Source organism: Falco cherrug, chromosome 12, assembly GCF_023634085.1.
Source record: "Falco cherrug isolate bFalChe1 chromosome 12, bFalChe1.pri, whole genome shotgun sequence".
Taxonomy (NCBI): Eukaryota; Metazoa; Chordata; class Aves; order Falconiformes; family Falconidae; genus Falco; species Falco cherrug.
In genome coordinates this window covers 25,412,430-25,438,585 of record NC_073708.1, presented here as the reverse complement: position 1 = coordinate 25,438,585, position 26,156 = coordinate 25,412,430, and the positions used below count along the sequence as shown (strand labels likewise).

The window sequence follows — 26,156 nt, the reverse complement described above, 5'->3', positions numbered from 1 at the left end:
TGAGATGAGTAGGACCGCAGCCTTTCAGCTGCTGAAGAGGCTTTTTCAGCGGTATACTCAAATACAACAAACCCCGATGGTAACACGTTCTCTGTTTTAACTCACAGGTGGTCCGTGAAGCACAGTGCTTGGCGAATCAGGTGCAGCTTTTCTATGCAACGGATCGTTCCGAGACCTACGAATTAGTGGAGACCTTCAATCACAGATCTAGTGAATTTAAATATATGTCAGTTATAGCAGAGCTTGAGCAAAGTGGACTTGGAAAAGAACTGAGACCTGGTCAGGTTTCTGACAAGTCGTAGAGCCTGACCTGTGGGGGGAGCGAGCCAGCAGCAGGCAGGGGGTTTCCAAGGTGGGGTGGTCCTGTCTCTTTTGGTTTATGAATTTGGTCTGGGTCCAGAAAGGATCTGGAGACATCCTGGGAGCGTGTGGTAGTCAAGCCTGTGTGGCACTGAGGCAAGATGAGGACTTGGGCCACTTGAAGGACAATAACTAATTGCCAGAGTGGAGCCCTGTACTTCAGTGTAACTTCTTCAGAATGAGCTGTTTTCCTGTCCTGTTAGTGCTGCATGCCGTATTTTTGAAATCTGAAATATTAAGTGACAGAACCAGAGCTAGTAAATACACTTTAAGTGCCCTCTGCCATTATAATTGCATGGTCCAGTGCTTTTGAATCTGTGTGGAATTTATACAGGCTTGTCCATCAAGAAAAAAAGATTGAAGGTCTAAAACAGACACCTCTTTGTTACTTTGAATGTGAGGTTCCTTATACAGATGTATACTGTGGCCTGTGTTTTTCTCAGGATTAAAAAAAATAGAGTGTAGACTAGATTTGTTATAGGAATTTTGTGCTTCTTAGTTGACATCAATTTTATCCTGTTGCTGTGTTTCTGTCTTAGAGATGTTTTTCTTGAGGACGATATTATGAACATGTTTTTTTTTTTTTTAATATTTTTACTAGTGTAGAGGAATTACTGCCTGCTTCATAGAATTAATTTTTCTCAAACTGGCATCTGGTCTGCTAACTCTACAAATGATGTTGGAAGGGGCATAAAATAGCTCATGTTCCCATTTCAAGAAAGGCACTACCTGTAGTAAAAGCAAGGTGGACTGGCATAGTAACAGAGAGAGCCACCAACCAGCTTCTCAATTGCTAAGTGATGACTTGTGAAGAAAATGTAGTGGTATAAATATGTATAGCTGCTCTAACACAGCAATGTTGGTAAGATTCTGGCTTTACAGACTCCAGCAGCTTTGGTTTTTTAAACCTGTCTTCAACAAAAGAATCCCAAAGCATTCACGCTTCGAGCTTCCCTTGTTTTCATTCCCAGCAGAGGCAGCCAGCGCGTCTGTGGACAAGGGCATACTGCAGCGGTACAGTGTGCAGCCTGTGCGTGGATTCCCAGCATACCACCATTGCACAGGTAGACAAGGAAACAGGGGGGACAGCCAGGAGCTTCCCAGGAGCAATGCTGCAATATTTCCCACATCCACATCAAAACCTTGGCACTAATTCACCCTTAGTATGAATTATCCATTATATCCATGCCACACTGTGTCTTCCCGTCAGCCTGCTGAAGCTAGCAAGCATCCGCTCCTTTGCCAAAGACATGGAGGCAAGAAGGGTAGGCAGCTTGTCTCTCTGTTAGAGGAAGACCGATTTTTCGGCAGTGCTGGTATCAGATTTTCTGTGCTACCCTTAACCATGACCTGATACGGAGGTTTGGTTAGTTTTAAAGGGCTCTGACGCAATCTGTTCACTAGTGTGATTGGAGGGCCCTGGTGCCGTAATACTTGCTGTCGCTCCATACTTCCTCAGCCCATCCTTTGGACAAGAACATTGTTCAGGTCATCACTAAAGGTGGACAGTAAGGTTTTATTGTTGGGGTCTGTTTTAGCAGCGACTCGTACGCATTGGGTGTGAGCTCCTGTCCATTCAGGAAATGACAAGATGTTCTTGAAAGAGGCACGTGTTCTCTTGGGGCCTTGCTGCAGGGAGATGGTCATGCTCCCTAGTAATGTCATCTTTTTGTTTCTGATTGTATCGGGTCTGTGAGTGTGTGCATACCAGGGGAATAATCAGAGGAGGTGTGGACAGGGCCGTGATAATCTGAACAGCAAATCACCTTTATTAAAGAGCCTTTCTACTTCTATTTTGTAGCATTTGTGCTCCATTTATCATTTTCCCTTAGCTGATACAAGGGCAGTTTTGATTCATTATTCACTTCCTGGTTTGAAGAAGTCAAAGTTGCTATATTGATTTTTAATATAGCTGTAATATAACATCCCTGGGTGAGTAATGAGCAACAGGAGTGAAATTCAAGGCTTCCAAGTCTACACCTGAGCCTCTTTCTGAGCATAAAAGACCGAAGTCTGCAGAGTAAGGCTGTAGCAATCACTACCTCTAATTCTGAGTGGGTTTTTTTTCAACCCATCGTGATTAATCCCAAGCTAAGAACTCCAGGGTTTTAAGACAGACAGAAGTAGCAGAGACAAAAGGAAACATTTCTTGGCGTTGCATGATTGGAATGTTTCTTAAATAAGACCTAAACTGAGAAGGCAAAGTTGATCAAACTGCCTGCAGACATTTTGTAAGAGAACTGCATTTCTGGCCCTGGCAGAGGTGGAATGGACTGATGGAGGGAGCAGAGGCTTTTTTCTGCAGGTGTATTCATGTACCTTGAAGTGCACGCCGTAACACGTTTCCTCCTTGAGTCAGGGTGAGAGCGCTTGGCACAGAAACGACTGACTTGCTGTCAGTGATCTGGTGCTGTATTGCATCTCCCTGAGGAGCAGAGGCGCAAAGAGCTGGCTGGATTTGTATGTGCAATGGCAGGGACGTAGCTGAGGGTTTACAAAATGGGAAGCTGCATGTGCTCCTGGGAGGTATTCCCAGATCTGCTGCTGGGGACAGGGTTTGCTGCAGCCCCGGACAATGTTCCTGCTGCGTTGACTCCGTGAAGCCAGTCTGATGGACTGTGCCGCTAAAACACTGTTGTGAGTGGGGAAGCTTCAGACAGGTATTTCCTACTGTGTTCCTGTATGATCTGTATACAAATTGCCATCTGTATTCCTACAGATTATAACATCATGTAGGAATACAGATTGTAAAAGCAGATGGGCCGATATTCTGTGATGCTGTATCATCACACCAGAGGATCTTGGTCATGGAAAACAGTTGTTTCAATATTCAGTGGCTGCAAGTTTGACACTCTGTGAATGAACTCCCTAATTTGTAAATGGAAAAGTGGAAACATCCAGTACTTCTGGCAAAACATAGGCTAATGCATGTGCTTGTGTTACAGTTAGGACTTGAACAGCACGCTCGGATCTGTGCTGGCTGCTGCTGTGGTGGTGGTGCGGCTGAAACTGGGATGAAGACCCATCATAAAAAGGTCCAAGAGAAACTCTAGGCTTCATCCTCCATCCCACTGAGTGCTTGCTGTAAGGGGGAGTAACTCAGCTGAAGAACTGGCCCGATAAAGCATCCTTACTGCAGAAACAGGCCAGTGGTGGTTCATGGCTGCGTGGTTGCCCCAGTGCCTGGGACGCACTTGCGCATCAGCCATGGTGCTGGCTGCCCGGCATAGCCTTGGCACGGGTGGGCGCCTGCAAGCCGCAGCACGGACACGGACACCCGGCTCCATCTGTGGCTTTGTGCAAACTGGCAGCTGTGCCAGTTTGAAGTCATTAAAAACTCGCGTGGGTTTTGTGAGATGTGATGAGCTTAGGATCTGTGCTGAGCCTAAGGGCTGGTGGAAATGCTGCTAATCTTCACGTCGGGAGAAGGTAACAGACTTGCGTGCTGTACAGCCGCTAGAGGGAAGGTTTGCCTCCTCGTTCTGAGCTGCCAGCGCGCACACAGCTTGCGTGAGCCTGTCTGCTCCGCGCGGTGAGCTCGGGGTGAGCTTTGGGCTAAAAACCATGGTAGATGCCCAGGCTGCTCCTAGATGGTCAGCATCGTGGTGGGCTGCACTGAGACCAGCGGCTGCCCTAGTCTGGTGGTCTAGATCCTAGATGAGCTGCCTGGGGGGGGGCGTGTGTGTGCAAACATTCTTTTCCAGGTTGCTTTGCTGATTTCCAGCTGTTTGTGGGCCAGGGTCTTCCTGAGCTGGATGCATCTGTCCTTAGCCAGTCCTAAAGTGGGCATGTTCATGGAGCGGCCCAGGTTTCCCTGTGGCCCCATGTAGGCTTCAGTTCCTGCAGCATCCTGTGGCAAGGACTTCACGGCTGAACCAGGTGCTGTAGAAACAACCTCCTTTCCTCAGGGCTGTCTGTTGGTCTGTCTCAGGCTGGAGGAGGGCCCAGGGCCAGGAATGTGGGAGCAAGCAGTTCCTGCTAGGAGTAGTGGAGCGAGTTTTGCAACCAAAGCCTCTTCATTATCAGCATCTCGAACCCCTTGGCTTGCGCACCCACCCCTGTCGCCCCAGGGAGATGTACCCCCGTGTCAGCTGGAAACCTAGAGCCCATCCTGCTCCCTGGGGAGACACCCTGGATTGTGAAAGGCGGCCGTCACAGCAGTCAAGGAAGTGCAGATTGAAAGATGATGTTCTCGCCCTCACTTAAAATGCTGAGTCCAGTGCTTTTTCGTCTGTGCCCCATCTTTTTTTTTTCCCCTGTGCCTTAGAAACTGGCAAGACTCCAGTGTCCTCTGATTTGCAGCTGAGGAAGTTCTCACTCCCTATCTCCTGAGCTTGCACAGGGCTCAGTGGGGCAGAGAGGGGGAACAGGCTGTTCCCGATGCTGCATAGCCAAGGCAGATTTTTCTGGGCATGTCCTTTGCCTCTCTGGGAATAACCAGAGCAAACCCACGGCGCTTTTTGCTGTGTCTTGTCTGCACAGGCATGCAGAGCCTTCAAACCCTGCCTGGGAACAAGCATCTTCCTGGCTGATGGGGTGCTGTGATGGTCGGGTGCATGGTGTGTGGGGCATCGCGTGGCCAGGGAGAGCCTGGGCTGGTGCTGCAGCTGGTGGGGGCTTGCAGGGGGCTTACAGCACCCACCCCCCACCAGTGCAGCTGTGTCCTGCCAAGCCTGAAGCTGCATCACCACCTTGGGCCTCTTTCCATGACCGCCTGTGAGGTCTGATGGAGCAGTCCAGCACTCCAGGCTTGCTTCCTTCCCTGCTTCCTTCCCCCTGATAAATTCAGTCATGCACCTGCCTTCAGGAGTGGGGCCAACCCCCCCTTTTCCTTCCTCCGGGCCAGACAAATGCCGTCTTCACAATAACACATCCCCCCTGCCCCAGTCCTGCCCCTCAGACTTTTTCCTCTCTTCCAAGTGACTCTTGCCCTCCCTCCCTGCAGCTGGGACCCTGGGTGGCTTGTGGACTGCGGGCTCTCTGCTCTGCGAGGTTTCCAAAACCCCATGCAAGGGAGTAACTCCCTGATGAGGAGGTGCTGCTCAGCCCCATGGACTTGTAGGGCTGCAGCTGATGCAACTTCAGCCCCCTGCTATCTTCCAGGCCCCTCTCCTTTGGCTCCAGACTGCTGTGGGTGGGAGGACCCCATCTCACCTCCAAGTATTTTGGCTCTGTCTTGCCTGGATGTAAATCCTGGCCGTGAGTTCCTTTCAGGGTCTTTGCTATACAGCCAAGCCCCCTCAGTTTTGGATTTGTGCCCGTTTTCTGCTGAGGTTTCTGTTGAAAGTTTCCTCCTGGCTTGGCATCAGCTGTCAGGAGTTACATCTGCTCTGCAGACCTCCGCCTCCCGCTCGTGAGGTCCGAGGACATTTTGTGGTTTCCTGCATTCCTTGAGGAGAAGCTCAGACACTGGTGCTTGCTGGGTCCCTGGGGTGGAGGACAGTAGCATTACTCGGCCCGTGTTGGGACCTGGCGCGGCTGCGATGTGCCAGCAGGGAGCATCCGGCATTGGGGACACTCCCCCAGGTGCCAACAAAAGATTTGCAGAGCCGCTGTTGCTGCCTGAACCTACTGGAGCCAGACAAGGGGCTGGTTTGCCAGTGACCGGGAAGAGTCTTCTGGGCTGCTTGAGCTGGATCTTGATTTTAGGGGTGTTGCTTCAACCTGAGGCTGGCTACGATGACTGCGAGAGGTTTGCTCAGGAGCGGGGCAAGGCTGGGGGGGTAAAGGCTCTGCCTCCATAAAGCAGTCCGCAGGTCTGGGGGTGGGTGTACACGCAGAGACGAGCTTTCAGGGTTACGGCTGTTGTACTGAATCACCTGAGGGTCACGGTGGGAAACAGCCGCACGGGTGAGTGTGACAGCTCGTGCTTCCCTCCTGCCTCCGGAGCCGAGTGTGCAGGGTGCTTCACCTCCGCGTTTTATCTTCTCTGCAGAAACGTGCCGCAGGTGTGAGACAGCCACCTCACGCTGCAGGGGGTGCCCAGCAGGGGTGAATCCCGCAGGTCCTCACGTGTCCTTGTCCCATTTCCTGGCCCGTGACCTGCCCTTCAGCCGTGTCCCAAACAGTGACAGGTAGGAAAGCAAGGAGCTGCTGGGGTGTGCAAGCCTCGGTTCCCTCTGGCTCTGGCTGAAAGCCATCTGCCTGCTGCTATGGGCCTTCCCATGTCTCCTTTGCTCCTACTAAGATGCTGCTGCAGGTGGCAAATAGTTTGTATTGCACCTGCAGCACAAAACCAGTGCTGTGCTGGGCCTTGCACCAGCTCAGAGAGAGAGGAATGGAGAGGTAGGGCCTGGGCTGAGCTCCCTCATGGCTGCTCTGGGAGGCTGTTGGACAATCAAGGGTGTTTGTCATCACCATGCTCATAACTTTATTTTTAAAGTCTGTGTCTGAACATTGTGCCTCAAGGGCAAACCCTGGCATCACCTATAACTGAGAAACCCCGTTACAGGAGAAGTCCAGATCTGCAGGGATGTGTCCAACTGGATGCACAGCCTGCATGGTGTCAGAAGGTAAATCTGTGGTGGCAATAGCAGGGGAAGCCGGGCAGGGTTCAGGGAAGCAAACCCCCTCATCCTAAACCCTCCTGCTTCGTACAAATGCACCCAGCAGCCAGATCTTCCCGTTGTCTCAGGCTGCTGGGTTTGTGGTTTCCTTTCTCACACTCCTGCTCCTTACCGCTGCCTCGCCCTGCTCCCCAGCTCGCCCCATCACCTACAAATGCTTGGCTGAACCTGAGTTTAACGCACTTTTAAGCAAAGCCTAGAAACGTTTCCCTCGCTACAGCTGTCCCAGTTCCAAACAATTTGCAGATGTTTGCAGCAATGCTAGCATCTCATCTCGCCGCGGCTGAGCTGCGCTGCTCCCCTGGGAAACACCGTCACGCCAGGAAGGGGATGAGGAGTGCTAGGGCCATGCTCCTGCCTCCCACCCCGCTGCAACACCCGTCAGCATCACACGTGGGGTGCACCACCAGTTTTACATCCCCACCCAGGATGAGCCCCAACCGGAGTCCCAGCCCCCACCAAGCTGCCCCATGCCGGCTGGCTGCTCCTCTCGGCGCAGAGCAGAGCGTGCTGGCACAGGCTTGCTTTCCCCGAGTGGTATTTAAATACCGCAACACAGCTCAGAACTCACCCCACCTCAGAGACCGACAGAAAGTAAGTCTGCTCTGTGCAGCTGAAGTTTTTCCCTTTTTTTTTTTTTTTCCTTCCCCTCTCTGGCTTTTCTGTTCTGGACAGCGTCCAGCTTGGCCTGGCACTGAAACCTCCGGCTGATTTTTGTGTGCGTGCAGAGGGGGGAAGGATGGAGGGAGCGGGACTGCAGAAGATGAGGGGGACACACACACACTGCAGGATTTCATCTCCTTTCCCTCAGCAAGCTGCTGTCCCGTGAAAGCCCGGAGCCAGCCAGCAGCACGGGGCCGTGCGCCAAAAAGGACCTCAGCATCTAGGAATGGAGCGTGGGTGTGGGTGCTCGCCGTGAGCGTGTGCCCGCCGTGGGGGCTGCCAGCCAGGCTTCCCGGCGGGTTTTCCAGGGACGTCTGGAGCTGACGGCGGGGTAAGGATGTGACATCACGGCCGGAGAAAAACCCTCGGCCCTGGGTTTCTCCACCAAAAGCCCGGCGAGTGCCGGAGCGCAGCAGCTCTCCCTGCCGCTGCGAGCTCCGAACCGCCCACAGTCCCAACGGGGAGGCGTCGTTATTAGTTTTTAAAGTTGGGGTTTTTTTTCCTTTTTCCTCAGTAGGAGCAGAAATCGCAGTGAAGGGATTTGGGGCTGGAAGCCGGGCGTGCCAGGGGATGAGGTGAGTCCTGGAGGTGGAAAACCCCTGAGGATGCTCCTGGGGTGCTTTTAAGCACGGGTTGGGCGAGACCTGGTTGGGGTTAGCCTGGGAAAGAGCAATCCTCTGCCCAGCCAGGGACAGATGCCTGCAGAAGGCTCTTCCCCTTTCTCTAGCGTGTCTCGGCTCAGCTGCCAGCGTGTAAATCCCAGGGGAGCCTGTTTGGGGGATGCGGGAGGGTCGGGGAGCCAGCGGCGGCAGGGCAGGCAGTAGTGGAGCTGGCCGGCAGCGCGCAGGGGAAGGGGGACCCGCAGGGAAGGCAGCACGCGGTGTGGGCAGGGACCCGTTCCCCAGTGGGACAGTCCTGGCAGTGGTTCTGCTGGTGTCAGAGGGAGGGCAGAAAGTTGTGGGCAGGGGAAACTGGCTGAAAGCGAGCGGTGGAGATGGGTTTTCAGCAGCTGGCTTATCTCCTCCCCTCTTCTTCCCTGAGCTCACAGGCCTGGAGCTCCTGGTGTTTGGGATTATGGCTCTGATGGTGGAGTAATCACTCTTGGGACTGAACCACAGCAGTCGGGTGCCACGGAGGCCATCGGACACCTCTTTGCAGGACTCCCAGCAAGTCACTGGTGGCAGCAGCAAGATTTCAGCCCCCAGGAATGAGGTACCCCTAAAAAGCCCCCCCAGCCCCATGGTATCATCCCCCCAAAATGAACTGGACATGCTGTCTCTAGCCTGGAGAGATGAGGCTTTGCTTTTCTGCTTAGGGGCATCTTGGGTGACTCAGGAAAAAACGTTTTGGTACCTTTGGGCCAGGCTGTGGTCCCCAGGGAGCTGCTGTTTTGCTGGTGGTGTGGCAGGGAGGCAGGACAAGGAGTGGGAGAGTGGGGGGCCAGCCAAAGTGTGCGTGGTCCCACTCCTGGAAGCTATGCTGGGTCTGTTTTGCATGAGCTGGGAATTTTCGAGTGCCACATGAGCCAGGGGAAGCACTGGCATGGCTTCTTGCTAGCAGCTACCCCCAGCTGTGGCGGGGAGCCTGAGTCCTGCTGCTGCTCCAGAGATGGGTGCTGAGGGGCTGCATCAGAGGATGCTTGCACCTCTCGTGGGTTTCTGCTGCAATGGGGAGGTTTGCACGAGGAGGATTTGGTGGTAGAGAGATGATGCTGAGAGCCCAGGGCTTCTCTGCAGCTCTCCCAGCCTGCGTGCTGGGCCTTGATCCCCCTCCCGGCATCTTGTCTTGGCTCATTTCCTGGAATTTTCCATCGTTTGGGTTATATTTGGGATCAGCAGCCAATAACCCCATTTCTCACGGACAGCCCAGCTGGGGCTTGGCTCCAGCAGGAGTCACAGACGGAGCAGGGCCAGTGCCCCGAGACTGTGCTCCCAAGCATCCTCCTTCTGCAGCCCCCCTTCCTTAGACAATTAAAACCAGGCGTGGCTATAACAAAGGCTGGAAAACAGGGGATACATTCCCTTCCCTGGGAGCACCGTGCACCCACAGCCCCTGCCTGGATTGGGGCTGGGGTGGCTGCAGTTCAAGGATTGCTTGGGGAAAGCTGCTTTGGTCTTCGGGGTGCAAGTCCACCAAGAGGAAGCCCTGCTTGCAGAGATGCTCTAGGACAGGCTGAAGACCAAACTTTGCAACAGGATTCCTCTGGGGCTAGAAGGAAAGCTCAGAGACAGGGCTGTCAAATCAGCAGCCAGACAGCGGTGCTTCCTAAGAGCAGTGAAAAGCCAGCCAAGCCCCAGGGCCAGGTGGTTTCTGGTCAGGCTGTCCCTCTGGAGACTGGCTGACTGTGTTGGTGCTCTGGCAGAGGGTGACCGAGCTGATGCCTGTCCTGCTCCTCTACCGGGGACGGGGCAAGAGGGGACTTTTTTGCTGCCTGTGGTGAGCAGAAGGGAATCCCCTAAAGCAGGGAAGCAGAAGTAGAGATCTAGGTGGCTGAAGGCAAGATCCCCCCGGGGAAGCCCGATGGGGATGCGCAGAACTGGTAGTTATTTAAACTACACTTTGCTCTGAGTGGCTGGAGCTGCATGGACCTGTGCTTTCCCTCCATGGCCTCTTCCCAAAGCGGTGGGAGCTAAAGCAGCCGCTTGCGGTTTCCAGTCAGAGGCTTGTGCAAGTATGTAACCGTCTGGGGCTGGATCCAGAGAGCATGCGCTCAGCACCGGAGCCACAGGAGGTGCAGGTGTCAGAGCCTTTCTCTCTTCTTACCCTCCATAATCATCAATGCTTCCCAGGGGCGCTTGCAAAGCACTTTTCCCCCTGAAGCTTTTGCTTTTGCAGCCCTTAATACAGAGGCAGCCTGGGGAGGGAAAGCAGCTCTGAAACTGGGGAAACTGAGGCAGAAGACTGGCAGTGTGTCTGACTGATCCTTTCTGCTGAGTTTCTGACTAAAGCTTACTTGGGGTCAAACCCACACCTTGCGTCATGCCTGCAGGACCCGGGGGAGGAAGCCCCCCTCCTGCTGCTCTGCCTGCTTTCCCCTTTTGTTTGCCAGTTTCTAAACAGACCTTTCAGAGTTGTTTTTAATTTACAACAAAGCCTTTGCCTTGCTGTGTTCCTCTGTGGTTTTCAAATGATAAAAAAAGAAAAAAAAAAAAAGCTTAAGTAAAAGACCAAAACAACCCTCAAATCTGAAATTAGCGGCTTAGCTTGACCCTGAACTTATACCCCCTCTCATCCAGTTCATTTCCTTTCATCTCTGGGTCTGCCAGCAATCTAGGAAATCAGTTTTTCACGTGTTTCTGCCTGCTACATCCCGGGCAGCAGCTCTGCCTTGGCCTTGCGGTGCTTAACCCTGTGCTCGTTTGGTTCTTGCTAAACTCAACTAAGTTTTGTTTCTGTTGCTTCTGGTAAAAACAGGGGCAGGACTGAAGCCAGCAGCCTTCACAGCTGTGGACGAGGTTTTGTGGCCGCTCAGCTGGGTTTGTAGCCAGCCCTCTGCAAAGCTAGGCTATTTTGGGAGCATGGATGGGGGTGAGCACCGAGCATCCATGGCGTGGACATCCCATGGGAAGCAGCTGCCTCTTTCCACCCAGCAGCTTTGCTCATGCTCCTCTGACTGTCCTCGGTGAGGACACAGGGTAACAGCGCAGAAACTCGCCAGCTCCGTGGCTGCCTGCTTCACTCTCTGCCCGCTCCTAGGAGCAGGGTGAGGTTTGATTTGGGGGTTTGCAGATGCTTCAGAAAGGGATGTGAGAGCCCCCAGGGTGCTGGCACCACCCCGTGATGGGAACTGCGGTGCAGTGAAGGGGGGCTGCAGCCTTTGCCGAGGCTCCTCTTGGGAAAGCTTTGATTTTGCACGTGGGAACCTAAGGCAGAGACCTGCAGGCTGCCGCCGCGGCGCCAGTCCAGGCCCTGCTGGCACGGGCTGGCAGCGGGATGTGTACGGTCATGTCATAGAAAGCTGCTGTTTAAGCTCATTGAATGGCAGCTCGCCCTTTGGATTTCCCAAAACAGGCAGTGCGAGTGGCGATTTGGACTTGGACGGGTCTTCTGTCCCACCCTAAGCCCCAGCGGACCACAGCCTGATTTCCAGGAATGCGACAGCCCTGAACATCAGGCTCAGCTGAACTCTGTGCTGCAGCTAAACCTTGGAAAATCTCCCATTTTCCATCTCTTTACATGGATCTGTCCCAAATACTTGGCTGGTGATGGAAGAGCACTGGCCGAGTCAGATGCATAAAGGTGGACACTGGGAAAATCTCATCTTGTGTTTGCTGCTGATGCCCTTTTCCACCAGTTAGACTCAGGATGTGTCCAGGTCCATTCCTAAAGGGCTTTGCTTTTCTTCCCATAAAGTGGGGGCAGGTGCTGGGTCCCTGCCCTAGGGGAAACTGGGGCATCCGTGACTTTGCAGAGCCTGTTTGCTCCAAGCTGATATGTCCCATCTCAGCACCCCAGCTGCAAGAGCCGTGGCTGGTATTTCAAGCCCTGGTCCTGGCCTCCGTGCAGCTCCCTCCCTCCACTGCTCACATCCTTCCCTGCACTTCGATCTCTCTTGACAGAAAAAGCTTTGGACCGAAGTAGGCAACAGATCTGTTCTTTGTCTGGTGCCTATCTCTGCTTCTTCGGGTAGGAAATCCCAGGATGTGTTTTTTGGCTTTGCATTAAATTTAATTTCTGGAGAACACTTTTCTCCAGTTTAGATTGACAAGGCCTTTTAATGACTTGGTAATTTGGTAGTTATGCTGATGAGGATCCTGAAAGCAAAACTGCTCATTGCCCCGGCGTGCACTGCTGCCTGGGGAGCAGAGATGCCATGCTGGAATCCTGTGGGCTCAGGGGACAGCTCTGCTCTGAGCACTTGGGCAGCAATGGGTTTTGCTTCCCCACTCCCAGGAATGGTAGGAAGACACCTGGCAGATACTTAGCAGGTCTGTTGCTCTTTTTTTTTTTTTTTTTTTGGTTGTTTTTTGTTTTGGTTTTTGGGGTTTTTTTGAACTGGTGTTTTATTTGAATGGTACTGAAGCATGAAGCACATTCCCACCTGCCTAATGGGTGAGAGCAGCTTGCAGGGTAACAGAGATCCAGTTGTGGATGATGCAGAGATGCAGTTGTGGGATGAGTTACCGGGACACCCCCACCCCCACCCAGTATTAATGGAAAACTGACTTCACTGCCGATGGCCCCTGCAAGTGACACATCTGATGGGATATCATCTGCCGGGGTGGCTTCTCATCACCCCGGAAACAACCCCGTCTCTTCATGGAGAGCCTGCAAACAGCAATAGCTCCTGGAGCAGAGCGAATGGAGCCGAGGCCAACAGAAGCGGTGACACGGAAAAATGTCTGCTGGCACGAGTTGCCTTGCTGAAGTCCCAGGGAAACCTCCTAGGTTAGATCCCAAGCCCTGTCTGTACTGATGTTAACCCGGAGGGACTGTGCAACCTGGTGGGGATGGTCCAGTATAGACATAGGGATAACCAAGTTGTTCATCCTCCATCTTCCCAGAAAAGAGACCGAGGACCCAGGCTTGGCATGGTGCCATCTGATGCCCGTCCAGCCCTGCGGGGTGGCAGTCACAGGGCTTTATTTGGGTGCTAGGAAAAGGGGCTGCTGGGGCCAGGGAAGAGTGAGCTGCAGGACAGATTGGTGGGTGCTGCTTCATCCCCATCCTGGGAAGCTGCAAAACATCAGATGGGGAAATCCTGACTTCTCATTAGGAGCACAATTGTTTATTTTTGCTTATTTTAATAGCCTTCATGTTTCAGCTAGAGCCCTTTGCCACCGGCTGGTGTGACAGGAGAGAGGGGGAAAAATCCACATATGAAGGTATGGACAACAGCAAGGCAGGGACAGCCCCATGTCCTGGCTTGGTGGCAGAGCCACTTGGTAATGAGTGCTTTGAGGGGGGGTGATAGCAGCAGAGGCGCTGCTGGCCCCTTCCCTCGCACGCTGGCTGCAGGGCCGGGCGCTGGTCGCCCCATCACGCCTACCTCCATACGGGCAGACCCTGCTGGATGCCTCGTCCTGAAGGATATCCCAGCACTTCCTATGTTACTAGATGAGTATCCCCATTGCAGTAGTTATATATAAACATATATGTATGTATATGTACGTATTTGAGAAACTGTTATGGACTAGCAAAATCCCCAGGAGGCTTTTTTTAGAGGTGTTATCAACAGCATGTGCCTTGAATATTTGACAGCCGGGTGGGAAGCCCCGGATAAGGGCTTTTCTTTACAGCCTTGCTGTGCCCAGCGTCCTCTGGCCTCTATTGGGCTGCCATACCAGAGACACTTCCCCTCCTACTGCCAGCTCCTCGGTTGGCATTTTGGAGAGCTCGTGGTTCTTTTTTTTTTTTGAAGTGAGGAACAAGTTCTTTGACATGGTTGGGGTCAGCTGCTTGGGACAGGGGAGGGAAAAGCATCCAAGAAACATCCCCTCATCATTGCCCTTTGGCAATACATGAGGACAACAGGGCTGGAGCCATTAAAAAATACCCACCCAGCCACACGAGCTAGGTAAGGTTTGGAGATACCCTGCTATTAAAGTCACACTGCATAACATTGCGCGATGGCTGTGACCTGCTTCATGGCACAAAAAGCACCTAAACCCCTACGGTTTCAGGTCTGGTTGTACCTGGACACAGCAGAGCATGGTGGGATTTGGTGCCACCATGCTGTGAGCTACATACTGGTGGCAAAGCACCACTCCAGCCTGCGGGAGAGTGGTTAGTGCAGTAACGTAACGGCACTCATGCCGGGGTTTCCACCCACGTGAGAGTTTGCACCCACACCAGGGTTTTCCCCTCACAGCCACGTGCTGGCTGTGGTGTAGAAATCCCCACCGGGCAGATCCTACCAGTGTTTGGGATGATCATGAGGTCCTGCCGTCTCCCAGTGATGCCCCTGTGGGTGGGCTTTGAGGGAAGCATAGGGTTTTTCTTGTAAGGTGTTTAGCTGGTCTCTGCTGGGCAAAATGGGATCTGCCTGTGGCTTGGGACTAAGTTTAGAAGACAAAAGTTTATATAGCAAGCTTTTAGCTAAAAGCTGTCTTTTTAATGATGAATGTGCATCCAAGATTTGCTAGGGCACCATCCCCTCCTGCTTGTGACTTTGGGTAAGTCACTTCCCCTTTCCATGAATCTTTTTCTTCCTTTTTTTAAGCCTTTTTCCATCTCCTCCTGTAAGGGGGGAGGCTGTTGGAGGATTTCTCTTCCCGAAGCCCCAGCAAAGCATTTAGCACAAGGGGGCCTTGATCTCATGTTACCACCACTGGGAATGAGTGCAGGTTAATGAAATGCACAATTTCAGCCTGTCCAGGACAGCCTGGGGTGGATGGGATTTCCACTGGAGCTTCAGGGAGGAAAAGGGGGGGGGGGGGGGGGGGAAAGGGGAAATACCGCAGCCCTGGTCTGTGCTGCTAACCTCAGAGAGGAAGGGGTGAGCTCAGCGCTTTGCTGAGCTGTGACTTCCAGACCCAGGCAGTTGGAGCATCAGCTCACCAGCCACCCACCAACACTCCTGTGTGCATTGTGTGCATGCCTGGAGGGCCGGCTGCATCCTGGCACATCGTGTTGCTGTGCTGAGCTGCCATTTCCCTTCTTTGGATGCGGGTTTTGTTCTTTTGGACAAACAACAAAAATAATCCCCCCTTTTCCCATTGATCTCAGTGCTGGGGCTGTGTGAACCAGCAGCCAGCTGCAGTCGCAGCGTGGTCCCTGGGGCATTGCTTGCCAGGCACCGCGGCAGGGTCGGGGATTATTTGTGCTGGAACTTCCTGGGAAATAAATGCTTCCCCTTTGCTGGAAGAGGAAACGGCCACCAGGTTGGGACTGCCGAGGCTGGTGAACTCTGGCAATATCACGGCTCTTGCCTTATTGCAACGGTTACTGGTAAAAGCCCTGGAGGTAAGAGGCCGGCTGAAGCCTGCTGAGCCTGGTGTGCTCAGGAGGGAGGAAGGGCTCTGTCTACCATCAAGCCTTGCACAGGGCATGTGTGGCAGCGCTCACACTCTCCAGTGCTGGGAGCTGCTGTTCGAGGTGGCAGCAGCTGCTCCAGGTCACCCTGGTGGGTGTGGAGGGGCCAGGAACTCACCCTAAATCTCCGTCCCCATGTGCTGCCAGAGCAGCAGGGTCAGTCAGCATCCTGGTGCGAACTCGTCCCTGCAAGCGTGCCTGTGCATGCAGCTGGCTTCATATGTGACCAAAATCTGTCTTTTTCTCCTCCCAGAAACCTCTACCCCTGAAGACCCCAGACTTGGGTTTCACGTTGCGCTGAGCCTCTGCCCCCATTCTGGCCAGCCCTGCCCGCTATGGCGTTGTGTCTCAAGCAAGTCTTCAACAAAGACAAAACGTTTCGTCCCCGAAAGAAGTTTGAGCCGGGCACCCAGCGCTTTGAGCTGTACAAGAAAGCCCAGGCCTCCCTCAAGTCTGGGCTGGACCTGAAAGCAGTGGTGCAGCTGCCTCCTGGCGAGAGCATCAATGACTGGATCGCTGTGCACGTAGTGGACTTCTTCAACCGCATCAACCTCATCTACGGCACCATGTCGGAGTACTGCACGGAGAAAAGCTGCCCCATCATGTCCGGTGGACTCAAGTATGAGTACAGGTGGCAGGATGACAGCAAATACAAGAAGCCAACCAAGCTGTCGGCTCCGCAGTACATGTGTATGCTGATGGACTGGATTGAGATGCTCATTAACAACGAGGACATCTTCCCCACCAGGATAGGTGAGTGTGTGCTGGTTCTTCACAAGAAGGCTGGGGTCGTAACTGGTGCAGCTTCCCACGCTGCCGGTGCACCTCAGGGCTGGTATTGCCAAGCTTTGCAACCTCAAGGATCGTGGCCTTTCCTGTTCCAGGTGTTCCTCGGTATCTGTCCCATTCCCCTTTGCTGCTAATTGAGCTTGGCATTCCTCTTTCTGCTCCTAGGGGATGTGGAAAACAATGCTGTCCTTTTCTGTGCTTGCACTTTTTCCAGGTATGCTGCGCTTGTGAAAACTGAGGCTTGGTAGGTTGTCAGCTTCCTTGCTCTTCCTCAAGGAGCTGAGCCACAGTTGGGCTCGTTAGAGTTGTCATCACACCCCTGCAGCATGCTCTTCTCTCAACTGACTCAATTTCTTTCTAGTTTTCCAGGTAGGTTCATGGTTCCAAGGTCTAACCCTCGTCCCACCTTGCTGCTTCACTTCTCAGCTCCTTTCCATCTATGCTAATTCATCTCAGCCCTGATTATACATCACATCTTGCTATTTAGCTGAGGTGTTGCCTGAGTGGAGATGCCTGTCCCCGGGATCTGGCCTTTCCAGCTGTCAACCCCCAGGGTATATGATGCGCCCCTTCAAAAAGTTGGGCCTTAGGAGCTTGCAGCAGCTGCCAAAGGCAACACAACTTGCAAACTAACCCCTCTGCTGCTGACTTCCAGCGCTTGGCAGCTGCCAAGGCTAGTATTAGCCCTGCTACTTAGCCGCTTTCTTGTTGTTTGGGGAGATGAGTTCAAGGGTTGGAGCTGATGCCTTACCTGGTGGGGCTGCCAGAGCCTCAGGCTATGCCTTGGAGCACTTGCTTTTCAGATGAAACACAAAGCTACTTGAATGTAAAAGAAGATTTAACGAGCTTCAGTGCAGGGGGGAGGGGGAAGGCAAGCATGGTTTTGCAAGTCTGCTTGACTTTTTTGGTTTTTCAAGCAGCAGAGCTGACAGAGCTGTATGAAATCAGTGCAGTTTTGGATCAGGATTTTTATTAATATGCTGGAAAACATTGAAGAAAATGGTCTATGTGGGATTGCTGGCAGCCACTGACTGCTGTAGCCCCATTTGGCTGTGCTGTAGCATCTAGCTGCGTGTCTTTTTCGAGAAAGTCTCTGGTCCTTGCAGGGGCTGCGGCTCTCTGCAGGCAAGAGGAGAGGCAGTGCTGGTAGGCTGGTTAACTATTAATTTTGGCCGCTGGGATGGGGTGGCCCCCCAAACCCCTGGTCTGACTTGGCTCCGTTGGCTTTGCCTGGGATTATGGTGGTACAACTGCCCCTCTGGGGGTTTCTTTCTCTCTCCCTCCATCACCTGAAGCCAAGACCTGCAGGCAATTGCTGCTGCCTTCCCCTTGCCAGCAGTCTGGGGCAGAGCTGGGTAGTGCAGTGCCAGATCCTTGGGCGAGGACAGGCAGACAGGCTGCCTTCAGTGCACGCCAGGGAGCCATCCCCTGGGATTCACTGGGGGCATCTGCTGTGCCACGGAGGCATCCCTCCCTCGTGGGCTCAGTGGGTTCCACACATCGTGGCAGATGGAGGAGTCTGGATGTGTGGCTGGCTGACAGTGTCAGCGCAGGATGCTCTGTGCCGGCAGCCCCAGCTCTGCTGGGGACAACAAAATCGACGTTGATTCTGGCTGCAGCTGGGCGCAGGCTTGCTGCTGCCGAGGGGCGAAACAGCAGCCACAGGGTACGGGCTGCCTCTTCCCCAAGCAGCTTGTTCCCAAGGAGAAGCTCTGCGCACCATTAAAAGCAGGGGCACAGATGTGGATTTACGCTGTTTTCCCTCCATCCAGAAAGGACAGTGCCCTGGTCCAATTTCATGCCTTTCAGGTGGGATTTGGGATGTGATGCTTGAAAGCTGCCTTGGGGAGTCAGAGCTACAAGGAGTCTTAATACAGCAGAATACAGGCAGCTGGGGAGGGATAGTGGCGTCGCAGCACCCTCTGCTACCCCTCATCTCCCTCTGCGATGCAAAACCCAAGTACAGTCGTGCCCTCCTGGTTTTCACCTGATTTCTGGCACTTCTCCCTCTGAAGTGTAACATGTCTCAACTTGGGGAGGAATGGCTGGTGCCTCTGGTTTCCATTTCTTTTGTTTTGGCATGGGGACAGTTCTGGGTGAGGTATGGGCTGGCTGCAAGCAGTCATGGGGCAAACCCATTTTTTTCTCTTCCAAAGCCACTCCTGCGTGCCTCTTCCAAACCTCTTTGTTGCGAGGACCCCTGTGTCCCTGAGTGACTTCAGTCCCCTTGCCAGCGTGTCTTGGTGGCTCTGGCCTCACACATGTGAAAGGAAACTTAGCTTAGTTCCGTTAGTTCTCTTAGGAAAGAGATCACACTTTAAAATGCATGAAAGGCTGTTGTGGAGGCAGGGGGAGGAGGGAGCTGGTGGCACTTTGTTGTCAGTGTGTCCCCAATTAACTGCCTTTCAGTGGCCTGCCTTGTGTGCTGGGTGATTGCTTGGCAGCTCTGGCATTTCAGAAGATGGAGGTGTTTGGCTGAAGGGAAATGTCACATCTGCCTGTTCCTGCCGGGCTGCTCTTCATTGCTTCGCCAGATGATGGGCAAGCCTGGGGGATGCACAGCGGGGAGGGATGCAGGGCTCAGGGACCAGGCGAAAAAACAGGGATGCTGAGCCTTCCTCCTAGGGAGCCAACCCCTTGCAAAAAGACCCAGGACAAGGGGAATAAGGCACCGAGAGGACATAGGGGAGATGTGAGCTGTTTTAAGGAGGGGAAAGGAGTCTGATGTGGTGATGGGGGGAGATTTTATATTTCATGCTTTGAGTTGCAGTGAGGCTCTTCAATATTAGCAGCAGAGATGGGATTTAGCGTGAAGGTTTGTTCCACTCCTGCTTGTACCGAAGAGGTCCACTGGGACAGCCGACCACCATCTCAGCAGGTGTTTCATGAGCCTTGTGCATCTCAGCTTTACCTCCCGGCCCCTCTTTGCTATGCGCAATAAAACTGTCCCAGTACAAAGATCTCCCTGGCTAAGGCCACTTGACCACAGACAAAATTGACTTTTTCTTTTTTTCTTTTTTAAGAAACAGCAAGTGTTCCCCAAATTTGCTGATGTTGCCTGAGGCTAACCTCAGCATCCTTTTCCATCCAAAAGCCACAAAGCCTGAAGCAGCATGCAATTCAGTGGGGCTCGCTCATGGCTGTCCTGGCAGTTAAGGGAGAGGTATTTCATGGGTCAAAGGGGGGAAATCCTTCATGCTGGGTTGAGAGGCTCAGGTGGAAATGAGCACAGATGGTTCACTGGCTTGTGGGCTTACAGCATCCTTTGGCATCATGAGGGAGTCCTTGCCTGGGGTAAACAGGCACAACTCTCGGTGACTGGAGCAGAACCGGGCTGATATGCACCACTAAAGCATCTGGTCCTTCAGCGTGTGTCAGAGGTGGGAGGGGAGCAGAGCAACCTGGGTGACAAACACCTTTGGTTTAGCCAAGCTGTGCGATGCAGAGTGTATGCAGCTGATATCCAAAACAGCAGCAAGGGAGCCTGATGCCAGCAGACAGCTTGTGACCTGGCAGAGTTAACCAGCAGGACCACAGCCCTCGGATGGCACACTTGCACCAGTAGAAAATCCCTGTGGTGGTTTAATGGGGCTGGGGGGGCTGCCAAGCCCTCTGTGTACCGCAGCAGGGGTTGAGGAGAGATACTGTGTCTTCCCCAACCTCAGGGAAATCCACCTGCAGGGCTCGGTCCCACTTAAAGACTTTGTTGTATAATCATTCTTCTGGAGCGGAAACCTGTTTGTCTGCCAGTCAAGATGAGACAAATCCCTGCATGGAGTGAGCTATGCCATCTTGATCACTATAAATCTACAGCAGCAGCAGCTTTCCCAGATGACCTGTATCAGTTTGCATACGTTAGCACTCTGTTTCCACTCTTCCAATTAATGTGGCTGTCCTGAAAAATACATTTAGATGGAGAATGAACGTTGTTCCCATGCAGGGAAAAGAATAAATGATTCTACAGGTGTATTTTTACCATCTGGTAAAACTATATCAGTAGATTTCTTCAGTGAGTGGCCACATGAACAAATTACCACCTGGAAAATATTGGTTCCTCCCAGTCATCGTTCTGCTCTGCGGTGCCTGGTTTTAGGGAGGTGCTGTGGGGCAGTAGCGCACTGGGGAAGAGGGTGGATGGGATTTGCTGGGCCCATGGCAGTCGGCTGCATTGGCACTGGTCAGCCCAGCATCAGCCTGCTGGTTGCACAAGGCCAGGCATCCTACATCAGCACCATCACGGCTTCTGAAACCTCGCCGTTATTAAATCAGAGCAGACGCAGAGTCTGGATCAGACTCAGCGCCGGAAACACCCCGTGCTCTCTGCCAAATGTGCCTGCAGCTCTAAAGAGCATCAGTCACAGGAGATTTTGGAAGAGTTCTTGGAAAGCATTTCAAAACTCAAGCTCTGCCATTCAAGCGTGGTCCCAAAACAATTATAAAAAACAGAGAAAACTTGGTGCAAAATGATCCAATACTTTCTCCCCATAACGACAGGAGAAAAATGTGCAGAATTCAGCTAATTATTGCCGTTCTCTCAGCTGGCTATTTTTTACATGACTTGTCTTTTTTTCTGCCTATTTTCTTCCAAAATTAACACCACACCAGCTTGCAGCTGCCATCATGCCATTAGTTTTAAATGGGGCTTTAAAGACTTATTTTTAGGAAAAAATGAATCACTGAACACCAGGGTGGCCAAAATGGAGTAGAGAAATAACAACAACAACAATAATTCATGATGTAGTTCATTGAATTACTGCTTTTGCAGAGGAAAAAAATACAATTGCCAAGAAGCAAAATAGCTTCCCAGTACTGATTCATCATGAAAAAATTAAATTGGCTGGAGCATGAGGGTTAGGGATGGGAGAGATGGCAGGAGAGATCCAAAAGCCATTCACAGTCCCTTTCCGTATGCACAAGCACTTTGTTACCTCTCATTTTCATTTCCTTTTACACGTGGTCCCACATGGTTTCCTTATGTTTTGAAGCAATCAGCACAGAGTAGGGAAAACAGATTTCTCAGAGCATTAAATCACATCTTGGGGTTTTGAAGCAAAACATCCAAGGTAAACTGAAGGTGCTAATTCATTTCAGGGCTGTGAGTCATGCTGCTTGCCAGTGCCTTGGCTGTGTTGCAGTGAGTGAAATTGTACCTGACAGCTTTTGCCCTGGCTTGGAGCATGAGTAAGGTTCTCCCTTTGCTGCGCTGTGGATGGCTGCTCTGCTCCACTCCTCCTGGGACCGGGCTGCGTTTATGTCCTGGGACAGGTGATGCTCCCAGCTGCTGGCTGTCTGGTCTGTGTGGAGTATCTGGTTAGTGCACACCTGTGATCATGGGTGGAGGAGAAGAGCTGACCCTGTGTATAAATCTTTTTCCCAGTATCTGAGCAAGCTCACGTTGCATCCTGTGGTCCCCTCCTCGTCATCACGCAAGAGTCAGAGGGTTACTGCTTGCCAGATTGTGGGTTTGCTGCTGCTTTCTCCAAGGTTGCTGGATGGTGAGCACCAGTGAATTAAATGTAAAAGTAATTTCAATGCCTTTCAATCAGCCCAGGTGGGTTTTGTGGTGTTCTGCTGCCCCTTGGGGCAGCTGGGACCAGCATCAGTGGGATGCAGTGGAATGGCATTGCTGGGTCCCAGTATGTGTGTAGGGCTGGGAGGGTGAAGCAAAACCCATCAGCAGCACCTGCCAGGGTGCTTTGCCAAAACCTGGGGCTTCATCCTGACTTTCCCCTGGCGTGCCATACATCTGCTAACAAGGTCATCTCAGCCATGCAGTCAATCCCACCAGCCTCATCCGTGCATCTCACCAAGCTGCTACTCCTGCTGGTTTATGCCACCGTGCACCACCTCCAAGATGAAGACCCCCAAGCAAGGGCCACCACTGCCCTGCTCCCAGGTGCTGCTTATCGGTGCATTGGCCGCTACTGGGGTCTCTCTGCCACTGCCTGGCCCAGCCTGACAGGGAGGTGGGAGCCATGAGGGGAGCAGCCTGCCACCCTTCATGCCTGGGGCCCCATTGCTCCCTACTTGCTGTCAGGGTGACCCCTTCTAGCAGCCAGGATGGCTCTGAAATGAACTTATGGGAGCTCAGCTGCTCGGTTTAAAGCTAAACATCAGCAAGGGCAGGACCAGTGTGTGGCCAGTGCTGAGATCCCTGTCCCAGGGCTTCCCCCTTGCTGGGACGTGCTGGCTGCAGTGTGCGCCTGGTTGCAGGGAGGAGGCACAGCCTGCTCTCGCTGTGTCCCCTTGCATGCTGGAGAGGATGTCACATGCCTTGTCTGTTGGACATCCGCTGCACCAGCAGCTGTGACCTAGGGCAAGCCATATTTATGCCGGATCTTTCTGCTGCTCTCCCCAGGTTGGTCAGATGCAGCCTTTACTGGAAAGCCCTTTCCTTTCAGCTTTGGGCGAGGGGATGGGGAATTTTTCCAGCTCCTCGCCAGCGTGGCCAGTGCCTGCTGTGGCTGCTGTGGCTTGCTTTCCAAGTCAGTGGAGATCAGCAGCAAGGCATGACTTGCTGCTGGCAGAGGCAACCTGCTTATCAGATATCCACCCTGCTTCCTTCCCGTGGGGAAGCGCTTTGATCAGCTGGCACAGGCCCCTGTGCCAGATGCAGGGTCCAGCCAAGCATCCGTAGCCTGTATTGAGGGTCCTGGCAGAGGCACACAGACATGGCTGCAGCACCAGCAGAGGAAGCAGGACCCCAGGGCCCAGGGTCGTGTCCTGTGCTGCTGCGGCTGCCCCTGCCTCCCTGGGCGTGTGTATGAGTGAGAAGGGTGATGCCGGGGGGAAGAGCCAGAGCAGGACCCCAGTGACCCCTAGACCCAAAGGACCATAGTGGGTGGTGGTGTCCGTGACATGGTCGGGTGAGGGGTCACCTGTAGAAGTCCATCAGCGACAGCCAGCCACACACTGACACCTTGTGATGGACACAAAGAAGAGCAGCCCAGCTTCACCTCCCGGGAGCTGCTGCTGCTGGGTTCATGTGAAAGCACAGTGCTAGGTAGCCCAAAGGGTACTTTTAGGTCCTGGAAGCTTGATGGTATCTTTCCAGGCATCATTAGGTATTAGGTATCTCAGCAGCTCTCATAGTTGCTGATGGTCATGAGATTTGGAGTAGATGACTTTTAAAGGTCCCTTCCTACCCAAAATGTTCTCTGATTTATGCTAAATATCTGTTCCCTGATGCACGAGCTGCTTTTGGAGAGTGCAGGATGTAGCTGGAGGTGTCTCACCTCGAAGTCTCTCAGCTGCCAGCTTGTCCATGAAGACTTGCTGGCAGCTGATTTATAGGACAAGACGGTTCTGGCTAACCTCAGGACAAAAGTGGTATAAAGTTACTTGCCACCATCTGCCAGCTCTAGAGGTGGCTCATCTAACAGCAACATCTGGACCACAGATGCTGTCGGCCCTGGAGCCTGAGATCCTTCTGATCTGTCCACTCACTGTCTTACTTCTTTCTGAGTTCAGGACTGGGTTATGGTTTGCTGCTTTCCTTCGCTATCGCTCTTTGCAGTTTGGCAATAAACTCCTGGCAGCTGGTCAGGTCTGAGTTCTTCCTCACTGCCTGCTTTGACTGGAGGAGGCACTAGGCGAGTGGGACGAGTGACAAACTGGAGGCCACAAACATGCTGCTGGCTGCCTGCTGGCACTTTGCTGACTTCCCAGCAGCGACTGCTCGACTCTGGTCCCAGGGAGACAGGCTGTTCAGAACAGCATGTATTCCCCAGCCAGGGCCCGGCAATATGTGTTCATCAAAAATTACTTGCTGCGATGAATTTTTCTTTATTAAAAAAAATATGTTTCTTGACTGGCTCTTCAATGCTGGTCTGCAGGGGCCACCCTAACTACACGTCTGAGTCCCCAGCTGGGTGATTATGGCTTTTATTTGCTCAGCAAATTCTCACTCAGTGCAAAAAGCTCAAATGAAGCCATTGATAAAGCGTCGTGTCCTTCCTGACTGCAGGGAAACCTGGAGATCTCTCTCTCATCCCCACCCTTATCTGACTGGCAGGCAAGGAGAGCTCTGCAGTCAAGGGTGTGGGGCAGAAGCAGATCTCCAGTACCATCTCTAAGCTGCTGGCATGGCGACAGCCTGGTTGTACTTTGCCAGATGCAAACACCGTTCCCCGAAAGTCCTAACGGGATCTGTTAGACCTGGCAGTGAAACGGGTCATGTGGAGGTCCCTGCTGGGGGAGCAGCCCAGGGGCTGCAGCCTGCTCGTCATTTTGCACAGCAGCGGCCACGAATCAGTCCCCAAACCACCTCTCTGTGTTCACATTATGCTGAGCTGAGCTACGTGTCCTCCTCCAAGTGCTGGCTGGGGCATCTGCCTGTGGCGTGAGCAACGCGCTGCTGCCCTGCCTGCCGCGCCCTCGCTATGCAAGGAGCAAAGGGAGACGAGGCTGGGCTCAGGGTGACTCTTTTACACCAAAGATTGTTTTCTGTTCAGTGCTGCGGTACTGAACTCGGCACCTGCCGAACCCTGGCCATTGAAAACACAGGCTCCACGCGTGATGTTGGAGGCACGGGCCCTTTGCATTTGCCTCCCACAGAGGAGAGAGGCATGGCACTGCTGCTGGGAAACAAAACTGCCAGGAGCCTTTGAGAAAAAGAGCTTAATTGCCTAGTAAGGCTGATGAGAAAGATTCAAAGATAAAATTACCATTTTAAATTTTTTTTTAGCTGAGAGATTTGCTGATGCTTTCCACAGTGCAAAACGTGTGAACTGGCTATGGTTGAGCAGAGATTATTTGGAAAGATTTTTAAGAGGTTATGTGCTGCATTAATAAGAAGCTAAGGGAGGAGGCTGGTACAACCGTGGGAAGGGAGGTTTTTATTTTGTTCTTTGCAAATTTGCATTGAATTGCTCAGGGGAGAGGAAGAAGCTTCAGGAAAACAAATTCCAGTTGTTTCATTTTCCTCCTCCCAAAAAAACATATGTTCAGGGTTTCAAAGCCATGCTTCCTGTAGAGATTTACCCCAGGCTTGCTGACACTGACTGTGTCACACCTCTGAGATTTTCACTGTGATAGCAGTGCATTTAAACAGATAGAAATGCAGGGTATGAAATTGTGTCCTTGGGTGGGACAAGGCTAAATATACACCAAGGTGTGGCGGGACCCATTCTCAAACAACCTGGGAGGACATTTCAGGCGGGCGCATCAGACAGGTGCAATGAAATTACAACCTAAACATGATTAAGATGGGCAGTTTTCTTCCTGTTTTAATGAGACATTTGTTTGAAACAAGGATCAGGAAAAAAGGTAGCAAACCCACCTGTTTTCTGTTGATGCATCAAAGGTGATGCTTGGGGGTGTGTGTGGGAAGAAAAACAGTATGAGCTGTTCTTTTCATTCAGAGAACCAAGGAAGGTGTCTTTTCTGCTGGAAGGAGGTTTGGTTTTGTTCATGGACCTGGGTAAATACAATTTGACTTATGCTGTGTCTGCACAGGCTCGTAGGGGAAAGGCAGGGAGAGTAGGCTGAAGGATCCTCTGCCAGATTGCTGTGCATAGAGACAGATGTGGAGAGACATGGCCTCCTCCACCGGATGAGAAATTTTCTCTCCTAGGGCAATCCCGCAAATCCTCAGACCATGTCTGTGTGAAATTGCTGGGAGTGCCATGAGGAAGTCTGTGAGGAGAGCTAGATGGCACATTGCCCTGGTGTAGCTGTTGACATTAGCCACTGAGTTCTTCCTCATCGTCCATGACTGCCTGTTAAGCATGAGTGACATTTAAATGCTAGCTGGGTTTTTTTTGGAAATGGTCAAATGGCTTCCAACTTGCTTCTGCTTTGCAG

The 26,156-nt window shown here is 52.5% G+C and overlaps 2 protein-coding genes across 6 annotated transcripts in view; both read left to right on the top strand.

Annotated features, from left to right (window-relative positions):
* ATPAF1 (ATP synthase mitochondrial F1 complex assembly factor 1) overlaps window positions 1-26,156 on the top strand; it is a 35,455-nt gene that overhangs the window by 9,096 nt on the left and 203 nt on the right. The window contains exons 9-13 of the mRNA XM_055724846.1: window positions 108-6,434; window positions 6,812-6,872; window positions 7,738-7,920; window positions 8,107-8,164; window positions 8,638-8,801. Coding sequence (XP_055580821.1) covers window positions 108-302 — 195 coding nt within the window. The 3' untranslated portion in view covers window positions 303-6,434; window positions 6,812-6,872; window positions 7,738-7,920; window positions 8,107-8,164; window positions 8,638-8,801. The remainder of the gene's footprint in view (window positions 1-107; window positions 6,435-6,811; window positions 6,873-7,737; window positions 7,921-8,106; window positions 8,165-8,637; window positions 8,802-26,156) is intronic.
* MOB3C (MOB kinase activator 3C) overlaps window positions 8,661-26,156 on the top strand; it is a 36,468-nt gene continuing 18,972 nt past the window's right edge. For 3 of the 5 annotated variants that reach the window (XM_055724849.1, XM_055724850.1, XM_027802689.2), the window contains exons 1-2: window positions 8,662-8,801; window positions 15,817-16,316. In XM_055724849.1, coding sequence (XP_055580824.1) covers window positions 15,899-16,316 — 418 coding nt within the window. In that variant the 5' untranslated portion in view covers window positions 8,662-8,801; window positions 15,817-15,898. Of the gene's footprint in view, window positions 8,802-11,600; window positions 11,905-15,816; window positions 16,317-16,566; window positions 26,151-26,156 lie in introns of those variants that run through there. The other 2 variants (XM_055724847.1, XM_055724851.1) reach the window with 2 other exon arrangements.